This window comes from Pseudopodoces humilis, chromosome 7 (genome assembly GCF_049639895.1).
Source record: "Pseudopodoces humilis isolate 2021_Gansu_Grassland_sample_001 chromosome 7, ASM4963989v1, whole genome shotgun sequence".
NCBI classification, from domain to species: Eukaryota; Metazoa; Chordata; class Aves; order Passeriformes; family Paridae; genus Pseudopodoces; species Pseudopodoces humilis.
Genome location: NC_142206.1, coordinates 14373512 through 14388247, shown reverse-complemented (window position 1 = coordinate 14388247; position 14736 = coordinate 14373512). Strand labels below are relative to the sequence as shown.

General features: G+C 39.9%; 1 protein-coding gene across 3 annotated transcripts in view; it reads right to left on the bottom strand.

Moving 5' to 3' along the window:
* Positions 1-5470: 5470 nt before the first annotated feature.
* Positions 5471-14736, bottom strand: part of KCNC1 (potassium voltage-gated channel subfamily C member 1) — a 107571-nt gene continuing 98305 nt past the window's right edge. Inside the window, exons 3-4 of one of the 3 annotated variants that reach the window (XM_014252123.2) lie at positions 9627-9815; positions 5471-7631 (exon numbers count right to left, since the gene is read on the bottom strand). In XM_014252123.2, coding sequence (XP_014107598.1) covers positions 7495-7631; positions 9627-9815 — 326 coding nt within the window. In that variant the 3' untranslated portion in view covers positions 5471-7494. Of the gene's footprint in view, positions 7887-9626; positions 9816-14736 lie in introns of all 3 variants that reach the window. The other 2 variants (XM_005522310.3, XM_088057405.1) reach the window with 2 other exon arrangements.

The following is a 14736-nucleotide window of genomic DNA, read 5'->3' as shown; positions in this document are numbered from 1 at the left end:
TATGGCATGTTTTGAGTTGTGAGACTTAAGAGATGGGGAGGGACAACTGATGAAGGAGATCGGTTTGAATGTACAAGAGAAAGGTGGCCATGGAAAAATATTTACATGAATGGCAATAGAGAGCCTGATACAGACAGCTAAAACAGGGAAAAGGAGGGGGAGGACAGAGCCAAGATACAGCTCCTGAAGACTGAATAATCTCACGGCATAGCAGCATTCCAGCCTGCCGGTGTGGTGGGAGTGAGATGAGAGACAAATTATTCTGTTTCATGGATATTATTGTTCTTCCTCTTCCACTGTTTATTTATAATAATGTGAGTTGTTGACCTGCAATGTTTAGGTTTTTTCTCATTCATAGCACAGCTTGAAGTTTCTACTCCTCCTCAGCCAAAACACAAACATCTGTCTTCACCTTGCAGGCTCAGAAATATTTTGATCAGGCCTCTGATCTAGTCCAGCATTTAACCAAGTACTTACTATTTTTCCATTTGATTCAGGAAAACTGAATCAAACTCTGGCTCTGATTTAAACAAGACTTAAATAATTTTGGGACTTCCAGTTCCTTTTCCCTGTGTTAGAAATCAAGATGATAACAGATCTTGGTCACTCTGAGCAATTTTGATATTTTTATGGTGCATGGTAAGTGTTGAGCTTTTTCTTTTCACTAGGTATTTTATTGAAAAGGACTCCAGAACTTTTTATCAGTATTTGAGTTCTGCTTATGCCATTTAATACTAGCTAAAAATTCCAGGGGCTTGGAATGGATACAGCCTGGGGTAGAGACACATCTTGTGTGGTTTTGATTGTGGTTTAAAATGTGCACAGTAGAAAAGTGATGCTTACATGGAATTTGCTGACAACTCCAGCTGACACAAAAATAATTGGCCACTTTAAATTTTTACATATCAATATCTTGATACACAAGCAAAGAAGAGGTAGTATGTGGTTTGTTCTTTCCCTTTAGCTTTTGTGCTGTTCTTATTTCCCAGTAAATGCTGATCTTGCATGTTTTGCTCCATGTTAGAAATAATAGCCTTGATTTTAAATGCTTTGCTTTAATGGAAATGGCCTTCTACTGGGTGAATATAACTGAAGATGTATGTCTGTATCATATGTTCCTTTGAAGTTAATTCGGAGGAACTGCATGTGTAAAGCCATTGTTATTTTGTAACCCATTTGGATGTTCAAGGACTGAAGGCACATTCTTGAGCTATTTGTGCATTTCATTCAGGTTCATCCGTCGGTTGTCTCAGCATTCACCTGTTTTTAATGCAGCAGCAGTTTTTACTCATCAGTGCCTCTGTAAAACATCAAAATAGAGTGACTGAAAACATTCAGCAGTGAAAATAGTCTCTGTCTTTGAATCATGGCCTGGATGAACCACGTGTTTCCTTGTGGGAGAGTGAGGAAGCATAAATTTAGAGTATTGGGAGAACACATTCTTCATCTTGATTGGAAACAAGAACAACAAAGTAGTTCTTTACGAATAAAAGCTGGCTGAAGGATGAGAAAATTCAGGGGTGACATTCATTTTGCAGAATTTTCTCTGGAGTTTTTATTTTGTGACATGTTGGATTTTGTCTCATTTCCAGATACAGGTTTGCAGGTTGGTAGGGGGTGGAGTGTAAGTCAAATTCCTGTGTCGGCTAGCCTCTCTCTCCATTCATTTCCAACTTCCTCATCTGTTTTCAGGCTGCTTTGCCTGTAGACCATCTGATTATCCAGATACTATGCAGTCTTGGGTAGGAGTTCTGTCTTCAGATCTTGGGGTCAAGTGGAATTTCAGAATTTCAATTCAATATTGTTCCAGTGCTCCCTGGTCACCATAGTTCTTTTAAGTGTATGTGAACACTTTGCTAGCAGACTATGTTTTTACTTTTTCTTTGTATTTAGAAGCGAGCCCAAAAATTGGGAGATTTTTTATGTTCTGACATGACTTCAGTTTTTGGCTGCAAATGTCAAGTGAGTTTAGCTTTTGTTTTGTTTTTACTGATTTGAATGCATGAAGGCATGTGGTACCTAAATTAGGGCAGCAGAGGAGTTGCCAATCAGTAATGAAAATGTTCTGTCATTTTAACTGTGTGGGTGCTTAATCATTTTCCATAATAATTCTCTGCTTTAAAATACAAAAGAAAAGGGATTCCTACAGGGGCATTGTGTTCTTCTGAAGAGAAGGAAATATGGCATCTTTTAAATAACGAAGAGACACTTCTCTGCTCTGGTGCCTTAGTTCTGAGTAGATAGATTATAATAAATATTCCTTCTTAAATATGGCTTTTCCTCTTTTGATATCAGAACACTTTAAAAAGAGGATAATGTCACAGAAATAGAAGCTGACGCACAAAAAATTAAATTGGCCCAACCAAGGTAACCTAGCATGTCCACAGAGGAGTCAAGGATAAAATTCCCATTTCCTGAGTCCCAGGCCAAGGCTCTACCTTGTAGACTAGTGGTTCCTGATGATTATTTTGGGCAAATCTCACTGCCACTCTTTCGCTCTCTCCTTGTTCTTCTTTCCCACTCACTGCTGATTGCTGTTTCCATTTCTCCTGCTTGCATAACCCATTTCCAAACTCATCCTGTGTCCTTCTCATTTCCCACCTCCTGAGCTACTGATGCCTTTTCTCCAGTCACCCACTTGCACTGACACCACCCCAGCAAAGCGTGGCCCCGCTGAGCTGCTTTCCCTGGGTTTAAGCCTTGTCTGCTGTTGTGCTGGTGTGACTCACAGTCAGCAGCCTCTGCACAGGCTGTGTCATCCCTGCTAAGCCCTTCCGAGTCCAGAGGCACTGCAGGTACCTCAGAGTGACAGCTGAGCTAACACAAATGCAACATTTTGCCTTTTGCTGCTCAAGGAATCTCTAGCTTGGGCAACAGGAAAAAAGAGGGAAGCCTTGAGGCACGTGCTTTTAATTTTTGGTACCTGGAGATATTTGGACCTATGCAGTTGCATGAAGTTTTTTAAATGTTCAAGTGAACGCTGAGAGTTGAAAACCTGGCTTTGCCAGGCTGATGCAGGAAAGAAGGTATCTCGTTATAGCATTTGCTTTGTCAGATAAAGAAAGTCAAGAGATGCAGTTCTGACCCTGTTTTTTAACATTCAGTTCAATTTTAATTTAAATATTGTTCTTGATTGCAAATGATCATTTGTATTTCCCTAGGAGAAAAATTTGGCACTTACAGTTCTAGATGAATGCAGAGGCTTTGGAAGTTCTGAACAGACAGGTATTTAATGCCCAAACTCAAGTAAGTGAGTGACTTAAAAATAACCTGCATAACTTAACCATGTTTTCATGAAATGAAGGTAGTTTGTGTGTGAGCTCAGAGGCAAAGTTCCTTCCAGGATATATATGGAAAGCAGAGAAGTAGGCTGCCTTGTTTTGAAACTATGAAAGGGATATGCAAAGTGACAGGGTAATATCTTCAGGATATCTTTTTTGTAAGCAGCTCTGTGCTCAGCTCCTTTTTGAATGCTCTTGCCTTAGCCCTGCTTGCTCTCTTCTGTATTCCAGTCAGCTCATTTGTCCTAGCAGACATTTGTTTCAGTGATGTATTTTCTTTTTGGCCCTAAAACTTTAGGGAGAGAGGAGGCAATTTACATGAAAAATCACTTTATCCAGATTAATGACTGCTGCACTTGACTATTATCACAGTGATTTTAGCTAGGGTTTTTTGGTGTTTTTTTTTTGTTGGAGTGAGAAAGCAGAAACCTCTTCTCAGAGATTTCTTCTGTCTGAAATTGCAATTGTGTAGACACATCAGGTTGGTCCAGAAAAAATGAGTGTTTTCGTGCAGTCAGAGGAAAAGCTGTATGTGTAGAAAGTGTGGTTGATCTGTGCTTTAAATGTTAGCAAGTCATAAGCCACTAATTGCCAATGGGTTCAGCTGAAGGGTCAGCACTGGGTTTTAGAGCTGGGAACTCGCTGCTGAAAGCTGAGTTTACAGAGGAGTTAACACAGATGTTTGTTTCCAGCAGGAAACAGGCAGAGTGTCACTGAACTGCAAAACTAACTTCTGCTCTTACAACGGTGTGAACTCAGAAGTAGCTGGTGGCATTACTGAACGCCTGAAATCAGAATCTACCCACATGTATAGTTTTAATGCTTTAATAAAGATATGTACCTCCTGTAGGGAGAGGGGCCAGGCTTGAAGGAATTAATGTTTTAATCATAATACCCAAGCAAAAGCTCCTTAACCGCAAGGCAGCAGAGAGGATGTAGTAAATTTCTCTTAGGATTCAATGCAACAGCTTCTGAGATTTTCCATTTTTCTTGTTTCCCTCTCACCCTGTGTTGTCAGTCCTGCCACTGTGGTGCAAAGGGAACTCTGGGGTCAAACAGATCTTAAGTTTTTGAGCATCTCCTGAAGGGCAGTGGATGGGAAGTGTGGTTCTGTTTCTGAAGGGTTTATAGAAGACACCCAGAAGACATGGTTACCTCAAATCAGATTGAGCAGAGAGGAGATTCTAAATGAAAATGAGAATGGGGAATGTAAAAAAGTGGTACAGAAAGACGGTTGTACCTAGCCTGTTCTCAAAGGCTCAGATATAAGAAAAGTGCAGTGGAAGGTGAAGACGTAATGGGATTTACAGATCTGAATTGTTGGTATTCCTTGTGGTGGTGGAGAATTTTCACTGGGCCCTTGAGTCAGTGTTAAATAAGAAATGCAGCAGATAAATCTATTTCTGGATTCTTAATACGTTATGAAAGGAAAAGTTGTTCATTAAGCAAATCCTGGATGAATCTGGATCTTACCTCTGGAGGTAAGAACTTTATCTTCTGAGAATGATGGGTTAGAAACATTGTGAGAAAAACAGCTTTTGGGAGACACTAAAGCCGAAATCAAGTACATAATGCTGTATGAAGGACTACAAAGGAGTTCTCTAATTATGTACAAATTCAGATTATCAGCCTTTCCTCTATTCCTAAAACACAGCTTGAGGTCTTCCTTGTTTTTCTTTTGGAGTAGAGTTTTGTGATAACAAGGTCCAGCTGCAGTTGGGGTTTTTTTGTGTATAATTTAGCACTTACCAGAGCCATGAGTGTTTCTTCTGAGGTTTTTTTGGGTTTAGTCTCTACTTCCTCCAGACTCTAAGAATACTATTCCTTTACATTTCCATTCCCATCAGCAGTTGCAGATGCTGTAGCTTGCCTAGAAGATTGCCATCTCTTTTGAAGTTCTTCACGTGAGGATAAAGGTGTGTATCCTTCCTTTACAGAAGTACTTTACCAAAAATGCTCAGGCAACTAGAATGCTAGTGGCACATAGTCCATAGTTGTCATTTGTAGCATCTAAAATGAAACTTAATCCCATTGTGTTTCTCAGTTCTTATGGGTGCGTGTTTTGTGTGGCAAATCAAGTGTGACTCAGACACCTGGATTTCCTTCAGTTTCAAATCAGGGGGACTGGTGCAGCTCAGTGAAGAACAAGTGAAGGACAGGGCCCAAAGAAGTAAGAAAAACTGAATTCATTTAATCAGCTAAAAAGACAAACATTTATTAATGTTGGGGAGGGAAAAGGAAGATACCTAGGTCATTATAGGGGTTTTTAATCTTCCCTTGTAAAATTACTAATGGTGTGAATTCTTTAGACATCGGTTGTATCAAGTGTTTGCAGGCTTCATTTATTATCTACTAACCAAAATTAGCATTGTAGAACCAAAGCAATACCAAGCTTTTCTCCTACATTTCTGTTGAGAACACTGTATTTATTCAAGATTTTAGAAGCGAGTCTCTGGAAACCCCTGATTGCTTCAGAAAAGGATTCCCCTTTACACTATACAGCAGGCACTGAAACCATGATACAAAATTTATTTTCATGCTAGAATTGTTTTGCATAACATTGTGCATGCATTTTACTCAGTACTAAATTGCATACAATGCTGTTGTCTTGTTTCTTAAACTTTGAGACCATTTATACTTGAGTATTTTCCTGATTTTGTACTATAAGTCCCAGTTTTAAAATAACACCTCTTTTGTTTAAAATTCATACTGATTACTTAATATGAACAATTTATGAAGGGTCTTTATGTTGGATCTATACATCAATAAAATACAACATAACCAGAGCTGGAAAATTAACCAGCTGTTACTGTCAGGTCCGAAGGAAGGTCCCATGTGTCACAAGCATGCCAACAAAAACAGACAGGAAAAAGTTTTTCTTATTTTTATACACTTCTAGTTGGATTAAAAGTTCTTGATTTCCACGTCGTTGTGATGAACTGTGAAGGCGTGGTCAATATGACCGATGACTGCCTGATTGCACTTTTTAAAACCATTACTCTGTATCTTGTATACAAAAAGAAGCGATCCATAGCAAAGAAATGTACAGTTTTATAATGTTTTACATTTTGGCTACAACGATGTATGTAAAAGTAAAGAGCTTTGAAAGAAAATATATAACTTTGCTTTTTTTTTTTTTTTCTTTTTCCTTAATCATACATTTGCAGTGTTTCTCGTATGTGTGTTGTTTTGCTGTTTGTTTTTTTTTCATTTTCATTTTTGTCTTCATGCAAGTCATGCTATGGAACAAAAAAATAGATTAAAAAAAAAAAATCTTCTACAGTTTTGTTACATTTTGGCCGTAGAAAAAGCCTGCATCTCTAGTACAACTCCAGAACCATGAAGAATCATCCATAAAACCTGCATGGAGCGAGTTAACTTTGTCCAAATGAGAAGGTCTTCTATGCCTGCACAGTTCCACAGAGATGTTTATTAGCCATCAATGTTCATCTCCATCTTGCCTTGTCAGGTCACTCTGACTGCCTCTGTTGGCATATATTTAGCAATGACTGGACTTTCTTTGCAAAGATCTGCATGTAAAGAATACAATCAGTACTTGAGCTTCTTCCCTGCGCTTTTCACATCAAGCTCGGCATCTTAGTGTTAAAGGAAGTAGGAAAAGGTGAAATAGCTACATGCAGAGGCAGCCATATTCTTCTTCAACAGGATTTTTTTTCCCATGCAGTCAGCCAGACTGAGACCTCTCTACAGTGTGTCTGAGTATTGCTTTCAGCTTAAAATAGGTGCCCATGCAAAGTTTCATCCTACTGTGCTTGTTTGCTCAAACTCCTGCAGGGTTCCTATGGCTCAAAAATATCCTGAGAAAAGCAAAATCTTCCATCGTTGGCATGTTTCAGCATCGACTAAACGCCTAACCCATTCCATACAGAGCCAGTAGATCCACCATTAGCCACAATAAGCATATACTAGCAGGATGCACCAGGAAGGAAGCCATCTGGTGCATCTACCCTTCATCCTATGTACTGATACCATGCAGCACGTATGGCCCACCAGTACTACGCCAATGCCTGCCTATTGTCATCTGAGTGCTATTTAGGAGTGTTGTCACCTAAGCATCAGAAGTAACACCGTTTGCAGCAGGTGCTACTGTGAGACATTGCATCTTCAGACTTAGTCACCTGGACTATATGCAACATCGCATAGGCTAATTGAAAGTAAAGCTTTTTAGACCATTCTCTGCTACTGATCCATGCTACAAAATAGATGGGATGGGAGACCAAGAACGTCTCACTGGGCTAGGAGAGCTGTAGGGCGCAGACACTGAGGATAATCCTATCGCTTTTCCACTTATGCCAGCTATGCTGTTAAGGCTCCGTGACATTTCGTAACCTTCATTTAAAAGAAAAATGCAAAGTACAGCATTGGATCAATGACAGAATGGACTAAGAATGAGGTCAACATTGTAGCCAGTTCAATAGCATCTGCATGCACGGACATGCCGAGAGTAGTATCGCTTGCAACATGACTCAGAAGGCCGTTGAAATACAGAAAAAGTTTCAAATATATACATTAAAAAAAAAAAAATCATTTCTCAAGATGGTCAGGCTATGTAATTGATCCTACAGGCAGCAACATGGTTGTACCCTAAAAAAAAGAAGAGTCAGTGGGAGGGATTTTCTATGTCTCTGTCATACACTCACACATACCTCTCCCTTCCACTTCATGCATTGTGACCTCAGGCAAAATTAAGGTTTGTGGTATCTTTGTGGGGCAGGAGGGGGACAAGGCAGCAAAATCCATAGAATTGAATGTGTTGCTATAGAGATACTACTCCTTTGTTCTCAGTGTTAAAAAAAAAAAAAGAAAATAAAAAGAAAGAAAACAAAATCACATGCATTCAGTTTCCCTCCCTCCCTCCCCCCCTTCTTCTTCAGGCATGCACGTAAACAGCTCAGCAAGTGTACAGAGAGTTGCACAAACTATGGATGAAATTCTGTTGGAACAACAATTAAGATGCTCTCAACATGTTTCAAACAGGCCAACAATATGCTGACATATATTACTCTTTAGCCAACCAGCCTCTGTTTCATTCAGGAACGAGAGGAGGTTGCAGTGCATCGTGAAAACCATACATTCCCCATCCCAAAGGATGTGCCATTTGGAGTGTTCCCCTGATCCACTGGAACCACCTGAACTCGCCCAGGCTGAATGAACACGGCCAATGCTTATCCAATACAGAATCAAGTAAAACACTTTGCTACAAAGGTAAATTTTAGAGGATATACTTTCATATGAAAGTCTTGTGGTCCTACTATATCTTTGTTGATGATAAGCTTTAGACTTATAAATACATACACTATCTATAACTGGCATTTACTGTAACTATTGCCCATCATACAATGGCACATGGGAATTCTATACTCCATACTCAGTGTATGGTTATGTCATACAATCTTTGCAGTTTTAAAATATTGACTCTATCTTATACTATATACAGCACACCAGTGGTAAACACTGATTTGAAGAGAGTGAGTTCTATTCCAGTTTTTCCATTTCTTATCAACTTTGATGCATATAGATGTAGCTCTAATTTTGGGTTTGTATGGTTGCCTCATATTAAATTATTCAAGCAAAACAGTCTCTTTTAAGAATGGAAAGCTTTTTAAATCTGATTTTATTTCTGTTGCTAAATAGATTATTCTGACCATTAGCAAACTAAAATGCAGTTACTTCTGAGAGATTTGTACCTGTCAGAAGTCTGAGAAACTAACTAATAATGATTTATTTATGAAAGGACTTTAGGTGGATTATTTTCTAATTTTAAGACCACCTGTGCCAACAGATGTCCATACTTTTCTTTCTCTATTGAACTAACCAGCTATGGATATCCAAATATTTTGTTTTAGTGCTCTGTTAAGTCACTAAATAATAATTTCTTATTTTCTTGAGTATGTTTTGCTTTTGTGTTTTATCTCTCCTGCCTGCCACCTCCGAATCTGTGCTCCTCAGAGTCTGGTAAGCTCTGTGAGCTTCCCAAGTGGCAAGCCTTCATTGCTATGATACGTTAATTGATCTCTCCTTAGGGGATGGGATGGGCTAAGTTAAGGACATAGTAGAGCATCCTCCACTAAAGCTTCCTGCACCGGCTGGGGTGGAAGACTCAACTGCCTAGCATAGCTGCACAGGGTAGTTACAGCTCCTTAGGCTTTTCTTTCTGAAACAAATATGTTAGAAACTCCAAATGCAGACATCAGGTGGTGGTTTCCAGCCCAAACGTGCATCTCTACAGCAAGCGCACTAATCGCGTGCTACAGCTAAGCTGACTTTCTCTTAGTTATTTAAACCGGTTGCTAGCTACGTGGTTACAGGGCCCCAGCTACATACCCTTTCTTATTCCTCCATCAGGCGGGCAGGGATATTCCCCGGTTGATAAGAGGAAGCAGGGTCCATATCTCTCCCGAGTGCCAGAGCGGGTAAAGGGCAGGCCCTCATCAGGCGTAATAGCCTGGTCTATGTGGGGACAGTCTTCGTTTGCCAGCGCCGCCTTGGCCACCTCACCATTCAGTTTCGAATCTTCAAACATATAAGCAGAAGGCTATTGAAACACTATGCACTGTTTATTAGAGTTCCAGCTGCAAATTAAGGGTTCACAGCTAAAAACTTCTATAGCGACACTCTAAAAGGTAGCACATCTGTCCTAGACACTGCGTTCATGTGCACTGCACCAAAATAAAATAAAGTCTGTTAAGTGGGAAGAGAAACAAAAGGTGATCCCATTAGGTGTGACAGCAGCCACCTGTACGTCCACACTGAGGGGCCCTTTCAGAAAGGGGCGTGCAGTGGTTCCTAGTCCTGCGAGCAGAAGACTGCGGTTAGAAATCAGAGTATGTTTTCACATGACATCGGATGGTGCATGGATGACCTGCTTGTCATGGAGCCTACTGTCGCTCAGAGCTCCGGAGAGGCAGTGGACCGAGAGTTGTGTTTTAGTATTTGAGTATATTCTGTTTGTGCTGGTTTACACCTGTGTGCGGTGTTACTGAGGGGGAAATTCCTGCTCTTCCCCTCCCCAAAATTTACCCAGATGGTTTTATAGCATTTCCGGTATCAGTCATGCAGAATGGCTGTACACATTTTAGACACACAGAGTACGTTACATATGGAAATATGACAGCAGAACGTGGATTTAAAGAAAACCCAATCCATTTTCTGATGTTCTCCTCTGAAACACATACAGTATTTGCAATGCCAGCACAGGACACTACATACACAAAACACTACAGCAGGCCATAAATTTGGAAACTAGATGGAGTAAAATTTACTCTTGGCTGTAAATAATGAAAATAGGTTGTCAGATTTTCCCATTTTGCTCCACACATTCCCATGAGGATAGACTGAGAATCATGTTTTCTCTGTGTGACTGGTTTTTACATTTACAAAACAATTTAAAGTGCTATTTAATGTAGGATTTTTTTTTATTTTTTTATTTTTTTTATTTTTTAGGGTTTTAAAGTGCAAATTAGTGTATTGAGAATATACTCGAAATATGGCACAGCTCGATATGAGTATTTTGGTTGAAAGGAAGGAAAAACAGTCAAAATGTGCTTTCTGAAGCTCCACAAATGCTGAGATATGTTAACTGAGTGGTACTGGCAGCATCCTACACCTCGGTTGCACAATGCTTATTAGCTAGATACTGTAAGGCAATGGGTGATCCTGTAAGTCTTGAAGGAAAGAAACTCAATGGATAGACTTCAGCTCCCCTTCTACATTCACATACTAGCTTGTTCCAAATGCTATATAATATTGTCATTTATTTAGCAATTATTTTGAAGCCAACTAATAAAACAAGCCCCAGAGGAAAAAATAAAATACAGTTAGGTAGGGTTTGGAGGTATGATTTTGATCCTCTGATGGACTACAAATTAGTAGAAGGTAGAAGCACTTTCAAGTTATGTTTGTTACTTTGCATACACACACACACACACACACACACACACACACACACACACACACACAGATGTACGTGACACACACTATGCATCTATCATGCACTGGTAATTCCATTCTAGGCCTTTATTTTTCTTCTATTTAGATTCGACTGGTTTGTAACAACACAAGCAGTCTTTGCTGCACATCTCACCTCTGCCTCCATTTTTCTCTGTGCAGAATCAGCCGATTATTTCCCCCAAGAGGAATGTAGTAATGTTTTGTTTTGTTAGCAATGAAATAATTAGGTCTCTCAACACATTTAAAAATGTGGCAAAAGCTATAGGGGCATTTTAATACTTGTGGATGCTAATTTCAATTGGATTCTAAAGTTTTAATGTTTCACTGAGTTGCAATTCCTTTATGTTCGTAATAATCTCTGCTATTTAATACCACTCTGAACAAAAACCTGGCATGGCTGCCATAGAGACCGTGACACTGCAGGTACTGAGCCCTGTATTTAAAAATCACTTAACTGTGTTTGGGGAGAGCTGCAGTCCTCCTGGGGATGAGCAAAGAATTAGGCTGCTTCATAAGCCTCTACTGCTACAAGCTGATGGCTCTAATACTGAAATGAGGGAGGCAGCTGAGTCAGCAGAGCTCTGCACTGAAATCTCTGAGACACACACCTCTGCTCCTGAACCCAAGTTTGCAAATGAAATTGTTGGTGATGGAGGGTGAATTGGTCCATTTCAGGAGTTCAAAACATCTCTGGGAAGAGTGGTTGTGGGTCACGCTACTCACTGGTAACAACCATAGATTCTTTCGGAAGCAGCTTGCAGGCTCTGTTGTGCTTGAATGGCAACAAAATTGAACTTCTTCAAATTAATTTCATAAATCTCTAGTAGCTTGAGCTGGAACTTGCTCTTACAGCCCCTTCAGGATCCCTTAGCACTGATGATTTTTCCTCTATGCTTGTTAAAAATCCACAACCTTGTTATTTTATTTCCTTTCAAGAGGAAGAGAATAGAGTAGCTGGAGATGTGGGAAAATTACTGAACTATCCTATTAATGTTCCTTAAACCTTACAGTCATGGGCCATGCCTTAGGGATCACATTCTGGATAGCTGTGCTAATCCACAGTGACAATTTGGGTGAATATTTAGGAAGCAGAGAAATTGCCAGCACAGAACACTGCATCTATTGCTGGTGTATGTAAGTAAGTGCTAAGTAGAATAGTTGTGTTCCAAACCACTGGCTACAGCTCCTAATTCTCTGAAGGTATGTGATTAGTCTATTATGGGAGTAAAGAAAACATAAACCTCACTGATGCCATCAGTCTGTAGTTCTCATTTTTTTAACTATCAGATTGACATGCTGAACAATTTTAGGAATAAGGTCTAAAGATGGAATGAAATTACATTATTTCAGGTTGATTTCTTAAGTTTCCATCTGCATGTTTGTTTTTTCCAAGACTAACCTTGAGAGAACTCCTGATAAAGAAAAATTATGCAATCATTGCTGTCTGGTAACTCTGAGTCTAGTTATACTAATGACAACTGCTTCTAGGTGCTCAAAACTTTGAAGGGTTGATTCTGGCCTATCAAATTCACATCCTTCCACCCCTGCTAGGAGAATCTGAATTAGGCTTATACAGCATTTTTTGTTCTTTAAGTTCTATTCTATGAAGAGAAGTCAATATTATCTTCTCTGTTTTACAGATGGGTAAAACTACCATGCAGTGAGTTAACTTGCCTAGTGCTATTTAAGTTATTTATAACAAAATCTTCTGACTCTCAGCTTGGTACCTTATCTCCCTAACTGTCCTATCTGTGAATACCTAGCTAACTGCACCAGCTCAAAACACTCTCCTGCAGAGATTTGGCTGAGAGTAAAGAAAGTATTCAGCATATTTCCCAGGTGAATAATACATTTCACAACTACCTCGTTTGTGTGGTTTCTACTTCTATCATCTCATCCCTCTTTGTAGAAAAGTATATTAAAATGCCTTGTGTGTTTCCAAGCAAATGATGGATTTTAATATGGGGGGAAGGGATTCTGAAAATTATCCCAACTAAGGAGAACTGCTGGATTTTGCATTAGTGTACTCTGCTTATTGTGGAGAAGCACAGTAGAGCTGCCCATGTACCTGCTGCTCCACTACTGATCTCTTTTGCCACAGCAAATCGTTGCAAATTGTTACAGTGGCTTTACCAGTGCTGCTGGTTTTGATCATAAGCAAGAGTCTGACACAGACTCTCCAACTATTTGAATTGCACCTTATATTCAGAGTATCAGTGGACATAATTGTATGATACATTTATTGACTTCGATCTATTCTTGGAAATGTGGCACTTGTGCTGGAAGGGTTCCTGCATGGGGAAAATCACCCTAGTCCTCTTCCCTGGAGCAAACACTGCCATTCTCCCCCAGCTGCCGAGGAACAAGTTCCTGGCCTACCCTTCTTACTGTAGGTATTGTTAGAAGTCATGTGTGGGTCAGGGATGGTGGCAATTCTCACTGCTTCATCTCAGGATTATAGCTGTGTCCCGCAACCCCCATCTCTTTCTCTTCCATGTGTCTATAGACCTGTGCAGTGGTCACTTACTCCAAAGACTGGATGAGTTGAAAGGTACTCTAAGAGGGGATAATTTTCAGTGTTTACAGGATCACTTTGACTGAAACAAGGCTGAGAAAAGCCCAACAATCCATAGCATGGAATCTAAGCATAGTCACCCATGAGTCAACATCTGAGTACATGGACAGTGACAGATTTGTCCACATTTTGCTGAAGAAGATGGAGTTTTCTCAGCTCTAAATCAGAAACACAACAATTAAGAGACATAGTTTTGTTTTTTGGTCATATGAGGTCACTGACAATCTCCTCCAGAGGGGCAGAGACTGTTCAGAACTCCTACCCTTGTTTTAAGATTGGAAGAGATAAGACATGTTGTAGGCAGACACCTACAACACTGGTGACTTCAGAGCTTTGCAGCCTGTTACAAGGGAAGGATGTGACAGACAGAAAGCAGGCAGGAGCAGCTGAGAACAGGGCCACGAAAGTAAGTTTTTTGAAAGATGAAGATCTTGATGCTGGAGAAATCTTCTCTGAGTAAAGTTACATTTCACATCCCCACCCCATGTACACCTAAAAATTAACTTACCACTTCTCTAGATCTCAACTGTGCTCTTACAGTCCTGATCCAAACCTGGGACTGCCATTATTACTGTCTGTGGATAGTCCCACTCCTGATCAACTGTGTGTCCTTTGTGTTTTTTTCAGAACATGAGGGAAATTTTCATTTTAAATATGTCACTAACTAATGTTTACAGTAGCTGCCTAAAGTGTTTCATGAAGAAGGATCTCCATGAGGTTCTCTAACAGCAGAGACCTTTAATCCAGCTGGTTCCCCGAAGAAAATATTGGCATGTGTTTCATGAGTTAATTTCTCTTCTGTATTTCAGTCCTGTCACACTCTCCTGATGATGTAAAAGGGTTGATACTGTTGCAAACATCAGCTGTGTCATACTCTGCTGGCAATGGGGAATTCTTCTGGGGATGATG